General features: G+C 32.3%; 1 protein-coding gene across 2 annotated transcripts in view; it reads right to left on the minus strand.

Moving 5' to 3' along the window:
• Positions 1-2,475: 2,475 nt before the first annotated feature.
• The window catches only part of slc4a5b (solute carrier family 4 member 5b), a 44,081-nt gene continuing 32,771 nt past the window's right edge, over positions 2,476-13,785 (minus strand). Inside the window, exons 18-26 of one of the 2 annotated variants that reach the window (XM_073830041.1) lie at positions 13,249-13,362; positions 12,887-13,048; positions 8,810-8,988; positions 8,649-8,721; positions 8,481-8,549; positions 8,228-8,401; positions 5,184-5,357; positions 3,393-3,495; positions 2,476-3,297 (exon numbers count right to left, since the gene is read on the minus strand). In XM_073830041.1, the coding sequence (XP_073686142.1) occupies positions 3,296-3,297; positions 3,393-3,495; positions 5,184-5,357; positions 8,228-8,401; positions 8,481-8,549; positions 8,649-8,721; positions 8,810-8,988; positions 12,887-13,048; positions 13,249-13,362 (1,050 nt within the window). In that variant the 3' untranslated portion in view covers positions 2,476-3,295. The remainder of the gene's footprint in view (positions 3,298-3,392; positions 3,496-5,183; positions 5,358-8,227; positions 8,402-8,480; positions 8,550-8,648; positions 8,722-8,809; positions 8,989-12,886; positions 13,049-13,248; positions 13,363-13,785) is intronic. The other variant, XM_073830042.1, reaches the window with a different exon arrangement.

Here is a 13,785-nt window from a genome sequence, read left to right on the forward strand (position 1 = left end):
TCACTTCAATAGCATGAGATGACTAAATGCTTTCAACTAATTTCCTATTACTGTCACCAAATGAATTTCAGTGGTCAAACTATTTCAAATACAGTGAATTAAGCTACAAACTAGATCATAATGCACAATTTTTCCAGCTAACATGTATTTTGAGGTGCAGCTCGTCATATTTATGGAGTGTTTTCACTAGTTATCAGTAAACCGGTTACCTCACCTGAATATGTTTGTAGATTTGTGTTGAATGTCATATTTGGATAGAAAATCTATATTTTACTAGTAAACATACTTTTGGCTAAAGACGCAAAAAGCGGAGGAAAGGACAAAATGACTCACGAGTCTTTTATGATTCACATTCGAGACTTTGAACATTCAGTTCAAGCGATTCACGAGCAAAAACCAGATCTAAAGAGCAATTCATTTTCGGATTTCAACATTGCTTGTAATGGTTTTAACAAAGCACTTATAGTGATGATGGGTAGCGGAGGTCCAATCAGATCGCGTATCACAAATCATTTGATTCATATAGGGATTTCCGAGCGGGTTCGCGAATCATTCCACAAGTTGAATGATTTGCGATCCGCGCTACAAAGTCACAAACTTAAATGATGGTTCGCAAATCATAATTCTGGTTAGAATTTCGGGGATCGCTAATCATTTGATTGAGATTTAAACTTCGGAACAGTTTTGTTAATCTTTTCATTCAGTTCGGAACTTCAGGTATTGCAAATCATTTGATTCAGATTGGGGTTTCCGAGCGGGTTTGTGAATCATTTGATTCAGATTGGAACTTCGCGTATCACTAATCATTTGATTCAGATCGGGATTTCCAAGAGAGTTCGCAAATCATTTGATTCAGATCGGAACTTCGCGTATCGCGAATCATTTGATTCAGATTGGGATTTCCGAGCGGGTCCGTGAATCATTTGATTCAGATTGGAACTTTGTATATCGCAAATCATTTGATTCAGATCAGTATTTCCAAGAGAGTTCGCAAATCATTTGATTCAGATCGGAACTTCGCGTATCGCGAATCATTTGATTCAGATTGGGATTTCCGAGCGGGTTCGTGAATCATTTGATTCAGATTTGAACTTTGTATATCGCAAATCATTTGATTCAGATCGGGATTTCTGAGCGGGTTCGTGAATCATTTGATTCAGATTGGAACTTTGCATATCGCGAATCATTTGATTCAGATTGGAACTTTTCATATCACGAATCATTTGATTCAGATCGGGATTTCTGAGCGGGTTCGTGAATCATTTGATTCAGATTGCAACTTCGCGTATCGCGAATCATTTGATTCAGATCGGGATTTCCAAGCGGATTCATGAATCATTTGATTCAGATTGGAACTTCGCTTATCACTAATCATTTGATTCAGATCGGAACTTTGCGTATCGCAAATCATTTGATTCAGATCAGGATTTCCGAACGGGTTCGTGAATCATTTGATTCAGATCGGAACTTTGCATATCGCGAATCATTTGATTCAGATCGGGATTTCCAAGCGGATTCATGAATCATTTGATTCAGATTGGAACTTCACGTATCACTAATCATTTGATTCAGATTGGAACTTCGCGTATCGCGAATCATTTGATTCAGATCAGGATTTCCAAACGGATTCGTGAATCATTTGATTCAGATTGGAACTGCGCGTATCGCGCATCATTTCATTCAGATCGGGATTTCCGAGCGGAATCGTGAATCATTTGATTCAGATTGGAACTTCGCGTATCACTAATCATTTGATTCAGATTGGGATTTCCAAGAGAGTTCGCAAATCAATTGATTCAGATCGGAACATCGGGTATCGCGAATCATTTGATTGTGATCTGAAAATCGGTGCGGTTTCGTGAATCTTTTGGTTCAGATCAGGATTTCCGAGTGGGTTCGCGAATCATTCCACAAATTGAATGATTCGCGCTCCAAAGTCACAATCTAAAATGATAGTTCGCAAATCAGAATTGTGATTAGAATTTCAGGGATCGCAAATCATTTGATTGAGATCTGAACTTTGGAACGGTTTTGTTAATCTTTTCATTCAGATTGCAACTTCAGGTATCATTTGATTCAGATTGGGATTTCCAAGCAGGTTCGCAAAATCATTTGATTCAGATCGGAACCTCGGGTATCGCTAATCATTTGATTGTGATCTGAACATCGGATTCACAAATCATTTCACAAATTGAACAACCCGCGCTCAAAAGTCAAGATATAAAATGATGGTTTGTGAATCATTTTTTAAATTAAATATTACAAAACATCAAACCATTAGAACAGTGATAAATAATGTTTAGTGTGTGTATATATAGGCTATATATACAGCACTTCAAGATACTGTAAAGAATACCATTCTGCATGTGTAAAAAAAAAAAGTACCATGGTACATTGTCCAAAAAGCTTGTAAATGTTTACATTTGAATCTAAGAGCTGACAATAAAAAAAATGACAAAAATATATTCAGCCCTCTTTCATTCTTTATTTGAACAAAACACGAATGAACAAACAGAATCTGAATAAAACAAACCTGTGCGTTGTTCACACAGACCACAAGACTCATTTATGACTGGATACATTTCAACACTCGAACACACATTTCTGATTTTTAAATACAAAACGCTACAGTATGAACTCAGAATCTATGTTTGGAATATATGTTTTAATTGTAATACAACAAATTTAATCCAGCTGAATTTACTAGATACACTGTTTTCTATCTATAATTGAATTTATTTACGATTCTGTCTCACTAGGCTCCATGAAATCCATATTTAATATACAGTTCAAATATATTTATACAATATGATAATAAAATCATGAATTTATTTTAAACCTCTTGCCGCTTCTTATTTTAGTCATTCCAGGTCTTCTCCGAATAGAGTTGTAATCTGATGAAACTCAAGTGTTGATCTTAACACGCAGTAAGTGTTTGTGTGTATGAGCTCAGCGGTTCACGCTGGCACTGCTCAGCTACATCTAACTGGAGGATCTTGAGTAAAATCCAAGGTCTGAATGACTCACGCACAATATGGTCAATGTGGGTTTGGAAACGTGCGTCACTCGCTGCGTTGGTAAAGTACGTAAAAATATCATACATCTGTGAGTCTGGTGTGTTTGGGAAAGCGCCAATGATGCTTGTGACTCAGAGCGTATCTCATGGTTAAGTGTGAGGACAAACGTGAGGATCGTTTGGTGTTTAATCGGCCGGATGCTTCAGGTTCATGTAAGGGATGTCCGTCTGTCTGGATTCAGGTCCGAGTCACCAGGGGTGCAAGAATAAGGGTGATACTCCTACTCAGACATGAATGAGAAAGAAAAAAAAGATAAAGATGAGTTCAAAGTTCAGTCATTTGCTCAACAGCACCCCTTTGTGTCCCAATACTCACAGTTGGCTGAGGGGTCAGAATTAGGAGGGTTTGGACAACAGGACGGACTCATTGGCTTCAGAGGAATCTTCACTGACGGGAGAGAGTCTTTGGGACACTTTGACTGGGAGAAGACGACACCATTGCAACAGATATTACGCATGCAGGTACACTACTGTTTGTTTGTTTGTTTATAAAATGAATACTTTAAATCAGCAAGGAGACAATTCTGTTTTAAATAAACACTGTCCTTTGGACTTTCTATAGATCAAGAATCTTTAAGAAAAGGTATCATATTTAATAATACATCTAATTATATAATTACACACATACACTTTAAATTTGCATTTTTATATTTCTTAAATACATTTTAATAATAAATGCAAATATAAATTAGTTAAATGTATAATCATAATAAGTAGTTAAAATTTTTATTCATCTGTAATGCATTTTAAAAATAAATAAATGAAAATATAAATAAAGTTTGTTTTAAATTCTATATTATATATTACATTTTAATTTATTTATTTTCATGAATAAATGTATTAACATTTATAATAGAATATAAAATAAAATAGGAAACAATTATTTTAAATTGAGATAATTTTTCACATTACTTACTTAATAAATTTTAATACTAAATAAAAATATAAATGTTTGTTTTAAATTTGTATATCAAATATCATAGAAAACTTATTTTAAATTGAAATATTTAACAATATTAATTTGATCAAATATATAAAATATATATATTTTGCACACACACACAAATTTTAAATTTTAAAAACATTTTAATTTATTCATTAATGTATTCATTATTTATTGTCATTAATAGATGTATTAACATTTATATTAGAATATATAATACAATAGAAAATGTTCTTTTAAATTGAAATAATTTAAAAATATTAATTTGATCAATTATATAAAATATGTATATTTTAAATTTTTATACATATCTTTAATAAATGTTAATAATAAAAAAGTATAGTTTGTTTTAAATTTGTGAGTAATTATGCATTCAAATACACAAATTCTAAATTAGTGTGTGTACATATAATATATAAAACATTTAATTTATTATTTATTGTCATTAATAAATGTACTAACATTGAAAATAAAAGAATAAATAATAAAGAATATAAAATATAATAGAAAACTGTTATTTTAAATTGAAATATTATTTCACAATATACATTGATGTATTTATTTATTTAAAGTATTTTTGATCAAATAAATACCGCTGTCAGCATAAGAGACTTCTTTCAAAAACATTAAAAATCTTTACCAACTTTTGAACAGTAGTGTACAGTATGTTTTTTAAATACCCAGGGTCCAAAATGAACTTTGGTTACTTGGTTCTCACAACAAACAAAAAAAACATTGAGACCATAGTACTTCAACTTAATGTACTTGTATCAGATGATGAGAGATTGTGATTTAAATCATGCACTTTGTTGCAATTCCTATTACCAGCAAACTGGCCAGTAATGGTTTCATTCGTCCAAGGCCAATTGTTAATTCTGGACTCTGGAATAAACAAATATTTCATGCAAACACGCCATTCAACAATACAAATGACCACGAATTACACAATGAGGAAACAGAGACATGACAACTATGGTTATCAGAAGGGACACATGAATAGTAGTAAGTGTTATACAGTGCCTTTTCAGCAACACTGTGGAATCAAAAGAAAAAATATTAAAGATTAAATCACTACCCACTCAAACATCACAAGATCATCTCTGTATTCATGAGTGTGTTAGTACTCTAACCTCATCTCACACATCTCATGCTGCTTGTTCTTACCTCTTCATCGCTGTTGTTGTGTTCCTCTGATTTGGCTTTCTTCTTCTCTTTCTTTTTCTTCTCATCCTCTTTCTTCTTCTTGTCCTTGTCAGGCAGGATGTCGTCCAGCCAGGCCAGATCATGCTGCGAGAAGATCAGGTCCAGCATCTTCCTCACGACCATCAGGCCCAGAATCTGAAAGAGGAAGCGGTCATGTGACAGTAGGGCAAGAGAACAGCATCCAAATACAAAAAGCAAATGACATGCTAATAATGTTCTGAGAGACACATATGGTAGTGGATCTGATGAAAAATCCAGGTCACATGTGTGGCATAGAGAAAATAAAGCCTATTTTAGGGCCTTTTGCACTATGACATTATTTTACTGAAAATAAAGCAATTTTGACCCCCTTTTACATTTTTCAGAAAAAAAATCACATGCTGCTATTCTAGGAAAAATAATTAATGGCATAGATGAAATGAAGCCTATTTTAAGATCTTTTTTCAACACTGCATTATTTTCATGAAAATTAATTATATTTCAACTTTTTTTAGAATAAAATATTGTGCATATTTTATTTCACATCTTAAAGGTCCTCAATAGGCTTTAAGATCATAACATTATTGTCATGAAAATTATGTATATTTTTAAAAAGATTGTAAACATTTTAGAATGAAAATATAATAAAATATTTATTTAGGACCATTAAGATGCAAAATAAAATAAAATAAAATAATATTTCCTGAAACAAAAGCCTGTTTTAAGATGAGGTTTTTTTTTTTCAGCATAGCATTATTTTCATGAAAATTGAGAATATATATTTTTTTTAGAAATGAAAATAAAATATTGTGCACAGAGAAAATAAAGCATATCAAGGAACTTTAAGATATATTGCATAGATAAGCTTCTTTTAAGAGTATGACATTATTGTCATGAAAATTAAGTCATGATTTAAAAAAAAAAAAACTCAGACAAACAAAAATATAATAAAATATTTATTTAGGACCATTAAGATAATAAAAAAATAAAATAAATTTTGCATCAAGATTTTGCATAGTCTATTTTAAGATATATTTTTAATATTTTCATGAAAAAAGCCTAATTTTAGATGTGATGTTTTTTGTCAGCATGAGCATTATTTTCATGAAAATTAGGCATATTTTTTTTAGTATAAAAATAAAATTAAATATTTTGCAAAAGCTAATTTAAGATCTTTGTTTTGTTTTTTTCAGCATGGCATTATTTACATTAATATTAAGCATATTTTAACTTTTTTTTTTAATTAAAAGTAAAATAAAATATTTTGCATAGCCTATTTTAAGATCTTCGTTTTTTTGCAGTATGACAATATTTTCATGAAAATAAAGCCTACTTTAAGATGTGTTGTTTTTTCAGCATGAGATTATTTTCATGAAAATTAAGCATATTTCAACTTAAAAAACAAAACAAAACAAAGATCTTAAAATAGGCTATGCAAAATATTTTTATTTATTTTTTAAGTATGACAATATTTTCATAAAAATAATGCCTACTTTACTTTTTTTTCCACGCATGACATTATTTTCATAAAAATTGAGCATATTTCAACTTTTGTTTAGAATAAAAATAAAATAGAATATTTTGCATAGCCTATTTTAAGTTTTTTTTTGCAGTATGACAATATTTTCATGAAAACAAAGCCTATTTTAAGAAGGGTTGTTTTGTTTTTTCAGCATTGCATTATTTTCATAAAAATTAAGCATATTTCAATTTTTTTTGGAATTAAAATAAAATATTGTGCATAGAGAAAAAAAAAGCCTATTGAGAACCTTTAAGATATAAAATAAAATAATTACTTTCAAATTTTCAGAATAAAATTATAATAAAATAGTTATTTAGGACTATTAAGAAGCAAAATAAAATTAAATAAAACTTTGAATCAATATTTTGCAAAGCCTATTTTAAGATCTTTTTTTGCAGTATGACAATAAAGTCTACTTTAAGATGTGTTTTTTTCCCCAGAATAAAATAATTTTCATGAAAACTGAGCGTATCTCAACTTTTTTCAAAGAATAAAAATAAAATAAAATATTCTGCATACTGTAGCCTACTTTAAGATTTTTTTTGCAGTATAACAATATTTTCATGAAAACAAAGCTATAAGCTTTTAAGATGTGTCGTTTTTCTCAGAATGGCATTATTTTCATGAAAAATAAAAAATATTGTGCATAGGGAAAATAAAGCCTATTGAGGACCTTTAAGATGTGAAATAAAATAAAACAAGATCATGACTTTATTTTTATGTAAATTAGGCATATTTTAACAAATGTGACCCTGGACCACAAAACCAGTCTTAAGTAGCACAGGTATATTTGTAGCAATAGCCAAAAATAAATTGTATGGGTCAAAATTATCGATTTTTCTTTTATGCCAAAAATCATTAGCATATTAAGTAAAGATCATGTTCCATGAAGATATTTTGTAAATTTTCTACCATAAATATATAATAACTTGATTTTTGATTAGTAATGTGCATTGCTAAGAACTTCATTTGGACAACTTTTAAGGCGATTTTCTCAATATTTAGATTTTTTTGCACCCTCAGATTCCAGGCATTCAAATAGTTGTATCTCAGACAAACATTGTCCTATTTTAGCAAACCATATATCAATGAAAAGCTTATTTACTCAGCTTTCAGATGACGTAAGAATCTCAATTTCGACAAATTTACACTTATGACTGGTTTCGTGGTCCAGGGTCACAAATATTTTTACATTTTCTGAATAAAAATATAATAAAATATTTATTTAGGACCATTAAGGTGCAAGATTAATAATAATAATAAAATAAAATAAAATACATTTTGCATAGCCTATTTTACAATCTCTTTTTTTTGGTAATAGGACAATATTTTAATAAAAATTAATTCAATTCAATTAAAATAAAAAATTTATTTCTTTAGATTCTGGGATGAAATATGACCCATCCATCACTTAATAAGATTCACCTACATACCACATCAGTTTTCTCTGAAACACATTTCTAGTAATTAGCTCGGAGAACCAGAACTTGTGCAGAACTCGTACCATGACAGGGAAAATGATGGCAGCCACAGTGGACTTGAGTATCCAGAGGACGGCCAAACAGGTGATCTGCACCAGGGTAAAGAGATGCACGCGCCGCAGCGGTACGTGCCGCAGGAACACGAAATCTGGCTGGTGTTTGGCTGGCATGAGAAACAGCTTCATCCTCTCCCAAAACTGAAAAAATCAATAAGGTCTGTTCAGTTTCAATTACAACAAAGCAGCAATCTAAACAGATTTAGAGAGCCACATCTACCTGAATGCCATGGAGGGAAGCGACGCCCATATACAGGAACACACCATACAACACAGGCATAGGGATGTACTGTATAGAAATATACACATTTATTTATACATCTTCTGCATTAAGAAAACAAACAGTGAGCATGATGTGATTGAAGTAAAGTAAGACCATTGTGATTACCTGCAGCACTGGTGCAAGGAAGACAGAGACTCCGGTGAGGACGAACACCAGTATGCCTGTGAATCTCTGTTCCCTGTGTTAAACAAAAACATAATGCTCCTCATTACTACATGAGAAATACTTGGGCTAAATTCTAAACAAGAGGTCTGGCTTTGACTTACCGCACACCAAGAAACTGTGGCTGCTCGCCAGGAGCACTGGACTCACTTTCCATCTTCAGAGAGTCGATGTGGGCGATGGAAATGACTGTGGCTGCTACGTACCAGGGCAAACCCATGAAGGAGCAGATGGCCATGAGGATGCCCACCCAGAACAGGTCCAGATGATAACCACAACCCTTCTGCTCGAGGAAAATGGAAAGAAGACATTTAACAATGCTACATGAAGCAACACACTACTGCTCATGGACATGCATATTACGTATTAAAGTGCTCATCAAAGCTTTTCTATAGGGTTCCTAAGGTGTTCCGAGTCAGTATTATTTATGTACTCTCATAGTATATTAATATTTTAAATTAGCTTTTTTAATTAGTTTTTTTTTTTATTTAAGTTTTAGTAATTTTGTCATGTGCTTTTGACATTTTTTTTTTATTTCCATTTTAGTACTGTTTTTCATCAAATATTTGTTTTATTTAATTTCAGCTTTATATCAATTACAGAAAACTTAGTTTAAAATAAAATATTTTACATTAGAAAACTAGAGCCTGTTTAAATTTGCTTCTATTTTTGCAATCTAGCATTGTTTAATGAAACTTTAGTGTAATAATAAGTGTAATAATAATAAGTTTTAGATTTACAGTATGGCATTTTTCATTTCATGAAAATGTTGCATTTTTAATACATTTATAAAGAACCTTTAAATTTTTTTCAGAATAAAAATAAAACTAAATATTTATTATAGAAAAAGTGAGTCTATTCAGGGCAAATAATAAAGTAAAAAAAATAAAATAATTTTATATATATATATATATATATATATAAATCTTATATTTTTTTGCATTACAGCATTATTTAAATGAAAATTAAGCAAAATAATAATACAAAAAATAGAATATTTAACAAACTAAAGCTTATTTAGGACCATTAAAAATACAATAAAATAAAACAATTTTAAAATGAGATATCTTTTAGATTTATTTTATTTGCAACATTTATTTGAGGTATGACTTTTTTTTTATAAAAAATTGGCTTTTTAAATGCATTTTTAACAAGCTTTTTAATTTTTTATACCGTGAATGGAAAAATGGTCCAATAAAATGGAATTAAACAATTTTAAACAGAAAAAATAAGGTCTATTTAAGATCTTTTAGATTTACTCATTCATTTGCAGTATGACTTTTTTCATAAAAAATTGGCTTTTTAAATGCATTTTTAACAAGCATTTCAATATCTTTATACTGTGAATGGAAAAATGGTAAAATAAAATAGAATTAAACATTTTTAAACAGAAAATAAAGTCTATTTATGAACTTTTAAATTGACTTATTTGCAGTATGACATTACTTTCGTGAAAATCGAGCATTTAAATGTATTTTTAACAAACATTTCAACTTTTTTTCAGAATAAAAATAAAATTAAACAATTAGTATAGAAAAAATAATTGTCTATTTAGGGCCAATAAAATAATTTAAAAAAAAATTATATAACATTTTTATATACAGTGGTGTGAAAAAGTGTTGGCCTCCTTCCTGATTTTTTTATTTATTTTTTTGCATGTTTGTCACACTTAAATGTTTCAGATCATCAAAATAATTTAAATATTAATCAAAGATAACACAAGTTCATACAGTTTTTAAATAAATGTTTTTTTTATGAATTTATTATTTTTAAAAAATCCAAACCCACATGGCCCTGTGTGAAAAAGTGTTTGCTCACACCTGAGTTCAGTTACTCTAGCCACATCCAGGCCTGATTACTGCCACACCTGTTCACAATCAAGAAATCACTTAAATAGGACCTGCCTGACAAAGTGAAGTAGACCAAAAGATCCTCAAAAGCTACACATCATGTTGAGATCCAAAGAAATTCAGGAACAAATGAGAAAGAAAGTAATTGGGATCTATCAGTCTGGAAAAAGTTATAAAGCCATTTCTAAAGCTTTGGGACTCCAGCGAACCACAGTGAGAGCCATTATCCACAAATGACAAAAACATGGAACAGTGGTGAACCTTCCCAGGAGTGACCGGCCGACCAAAATTACCCCAAGAGCGCAGCGACGACTCATCCAAGAGGTCACAAATGACCCCACAACAACATCTAAAGAACTAGAGGCCTCTCTTGCATCAGTTAAGGTAAGTGTTCATGACTCCACCATAAGAAAGAGACTGGGCAAAAATGGCCTGCATGGCAGAGTTCCAAGACGAAAACCACTGCTGAGCAAAAAGAACATAAAGGCTCGTCTCAGTTTTGCCAGAACACATCTTGATGATCCCCAAGACTTTTGGGAAAATACTCTGTGGACTGACGAGACAAAAGTTGAACTTTTTGGAAGGTGTGTGTCCCATTACATCTGGCGTAAAAGTAACACAGCATTTCAGAAAAAGAACATCATACCAACAGTAAAATCTGGTGGTGGCAGTGTGATGGTCTGGGGCTGTTTTGCTGCTTCTGGACCTGGAAGACTTGCTGTGATAAATGGAGCCATGAATTCTGCTGTCTACCAAAAAATCCTGAAGGACAATGTCTGGCCATCTGTTCGTGATCTCAAGCTGAAGCGAACTTGGATTCTGCAGCAGGACAATGATCCAAAACACACCAGCAAACCCACCTCTGAATGGCTGAAGAAAAACAAATGAAGACTTTGGAGTGGCCTAGTCAAAGTCCTGACCTGAATCCTATTGAGATGCTGTGGCATGACCTTAAAAAGGCGGTTCATGCTGAAAAACCCTCCAATGTGGCTGAAGTATAACAATTCTGCCAAGATGATTGGGCCAAATTTCCTGCACAGCGCTGTAACAGACTCATTGCAAGTTATCGCAAACGCTTGATTGCAGTTGTTGCTGCTAAGAGTGGCCCAACCAGTTATTAAGTTTAGGGGGCAAACACTTTTCACACAGGGCCATGTGGGTTTGGATATTGTTTTCCCTTCATTATAAAAAAAACTTCATATGAAAACTGCATGTTGTGTTTACTTGTGTTGTCTTTGATTAAAGGTGCCATAGAATGCTTTGATAGAATATTTTAAATTGTTCTCTGATATCTACATAGAAGGTATATGGCATGGAAAGGGTAAAAATTCTCCAGAAATGGTTTTACAGGTCCATTTACAACCCTAGGATTTGTCCCTAGAATGAAATGGTCTGTTATTGCCTTATTTGGAAGGTTCATGAATAATAATGAGGAGCTCTCCTCTGATTGGCTGTCTCACAGAGCGGCTCGATCTCACAAAGCTGTAAGGAAACACATGGAGGAAATATATATTTAATTACGGAGCTTGAGCCGCTATTAATATGCGGGGCATTGAAACTGCCGTTTTGAATGCACGACAACTTTTTAGTTTCACTTTTGAGATCGGTGATTGTACATGCACTGTGTAACATTATACTACAGCGGGAATACTTACCACATTTGACAAGTTTCGATTCTGACAGCAGTGATCAGGATCTGCAAATCATTCGCCATCGTCCGCGCAGTCATCTCTCCTTACTCTGTTTATGTGGTAAGTGAAATCTTATGTACTGCAATGTAACAGGCTAGCGCTAGCAAGAAGCTAACCGTGTCCCTTCTGAGTACAAACACCAACCCATCCCTTCACTTAACATCTCCTGCAGAGTCAGGAACATTACATTTATTCCTGTGATCTGCCATTTTTGCTATTGTCCTGACTTTGTTTTTTCACAATAGCATATCTGGAGATCATCTGATGATTGGGCGATGCAAATGTTGGGGGCGTAACTATTAACGATCGCGACTATTGCGTAATAGTCTGTGTTATGTGGATTGACCTATTTTTCAGTGGTCTTTTGCAAACACTAGATTTATACAGTATAAGAAAGAGGAAACAATGGTGTTTAAGACTGATGGTATGTCATGTCCATGTACTGAACTGTTATTATTCAGCTATGCCAAGGTACATACAGTTTTCCATTCTATGGCACCTTTAATATTTAAATTTGTTTGATGATCTGAAACATTAAAGTGTGACAACGGGCAAAAAAATACAAAATCAGGAAGGGGGCCAACACTTTTTCACACCACTGTAAAAAATAACATATAAATATGCCGCAGAGTGTCAACACCTTCAATTTGTTTTCTTTCCGGTTGACGATGACAGCTGTGATCTGCTGATCCATGAAGATGAGGATGGTGACCAGCAGTGCAGGGACAAAACTGGCCACGCACATCCACCACGGGTTCTTCCCAAACGGCATGACGATCCAACCGCGATCCGGACGTGTCGGCTACGCAGACACAACAACACTGATCAAACCATAGCAGTAACCAGCGGATGTCACTGAAATCACATAGTGTGTTTTTTTTTTTAAACACAGTGGATTAATATGATGTTAGTAAATAAACATGGTGGAAAAAGCTCAAATAGCTCAAATAGATGCAATCAGGAGGTAAAGAAAGATCCGTGTGTATCCGTAGCACAACGTACCTTAAATTCGGTTGGCACAATCAGTTTAGGTGTTTTAAGCCCCATTAACATATCAAGACCAACAAAAGTCATGATTGAAGTGAAGATTGCAAAATCACTGATGAGTTTTCGAAGCTGCACATTTACAGAGGAAAAAAGAAAGATAAAGATGGAGAAAACTACACAATTAGAGAAGATCACAGGCTTTATAAGAGAAAAAGGCCAGTAAATTTGAACATGTTTGATGCCTTCAAGTCTTTCTGGGAAATTGTTATGAGTTTCAGGACACAGAAATACATAAATTATTTATTTTCAAATACAATGTGTTGTTTGTTTTCAGGTGAAATGTTTTCGGATGTAATTATTAATGTATTTAATTTATACATTAATTACATTTTTTTTTATCCTGTGAAACACTTGTTTTACGGATATAGAGATGCTCTACAAATTTCCAATTCAATATTAAATAACAATATTACATTTAACAAAAAATTATTAATCTCAAATTTAAATATAAATAATATTACTATTATAAAAGATCTTCATTACTAGCAGACA

Source organism: Garra rufa, chromosome 23, assembly GCF_049309525.1.
Source record: "Garra rufa chromosome 23, GarRuf1.0, whole genome shotgun sequence".
NCBI lineage: Eukaryota > Metazoa > Chordata > Actinopteri > Cypriniformes > Cyprinidae > Garra > Garra rufa.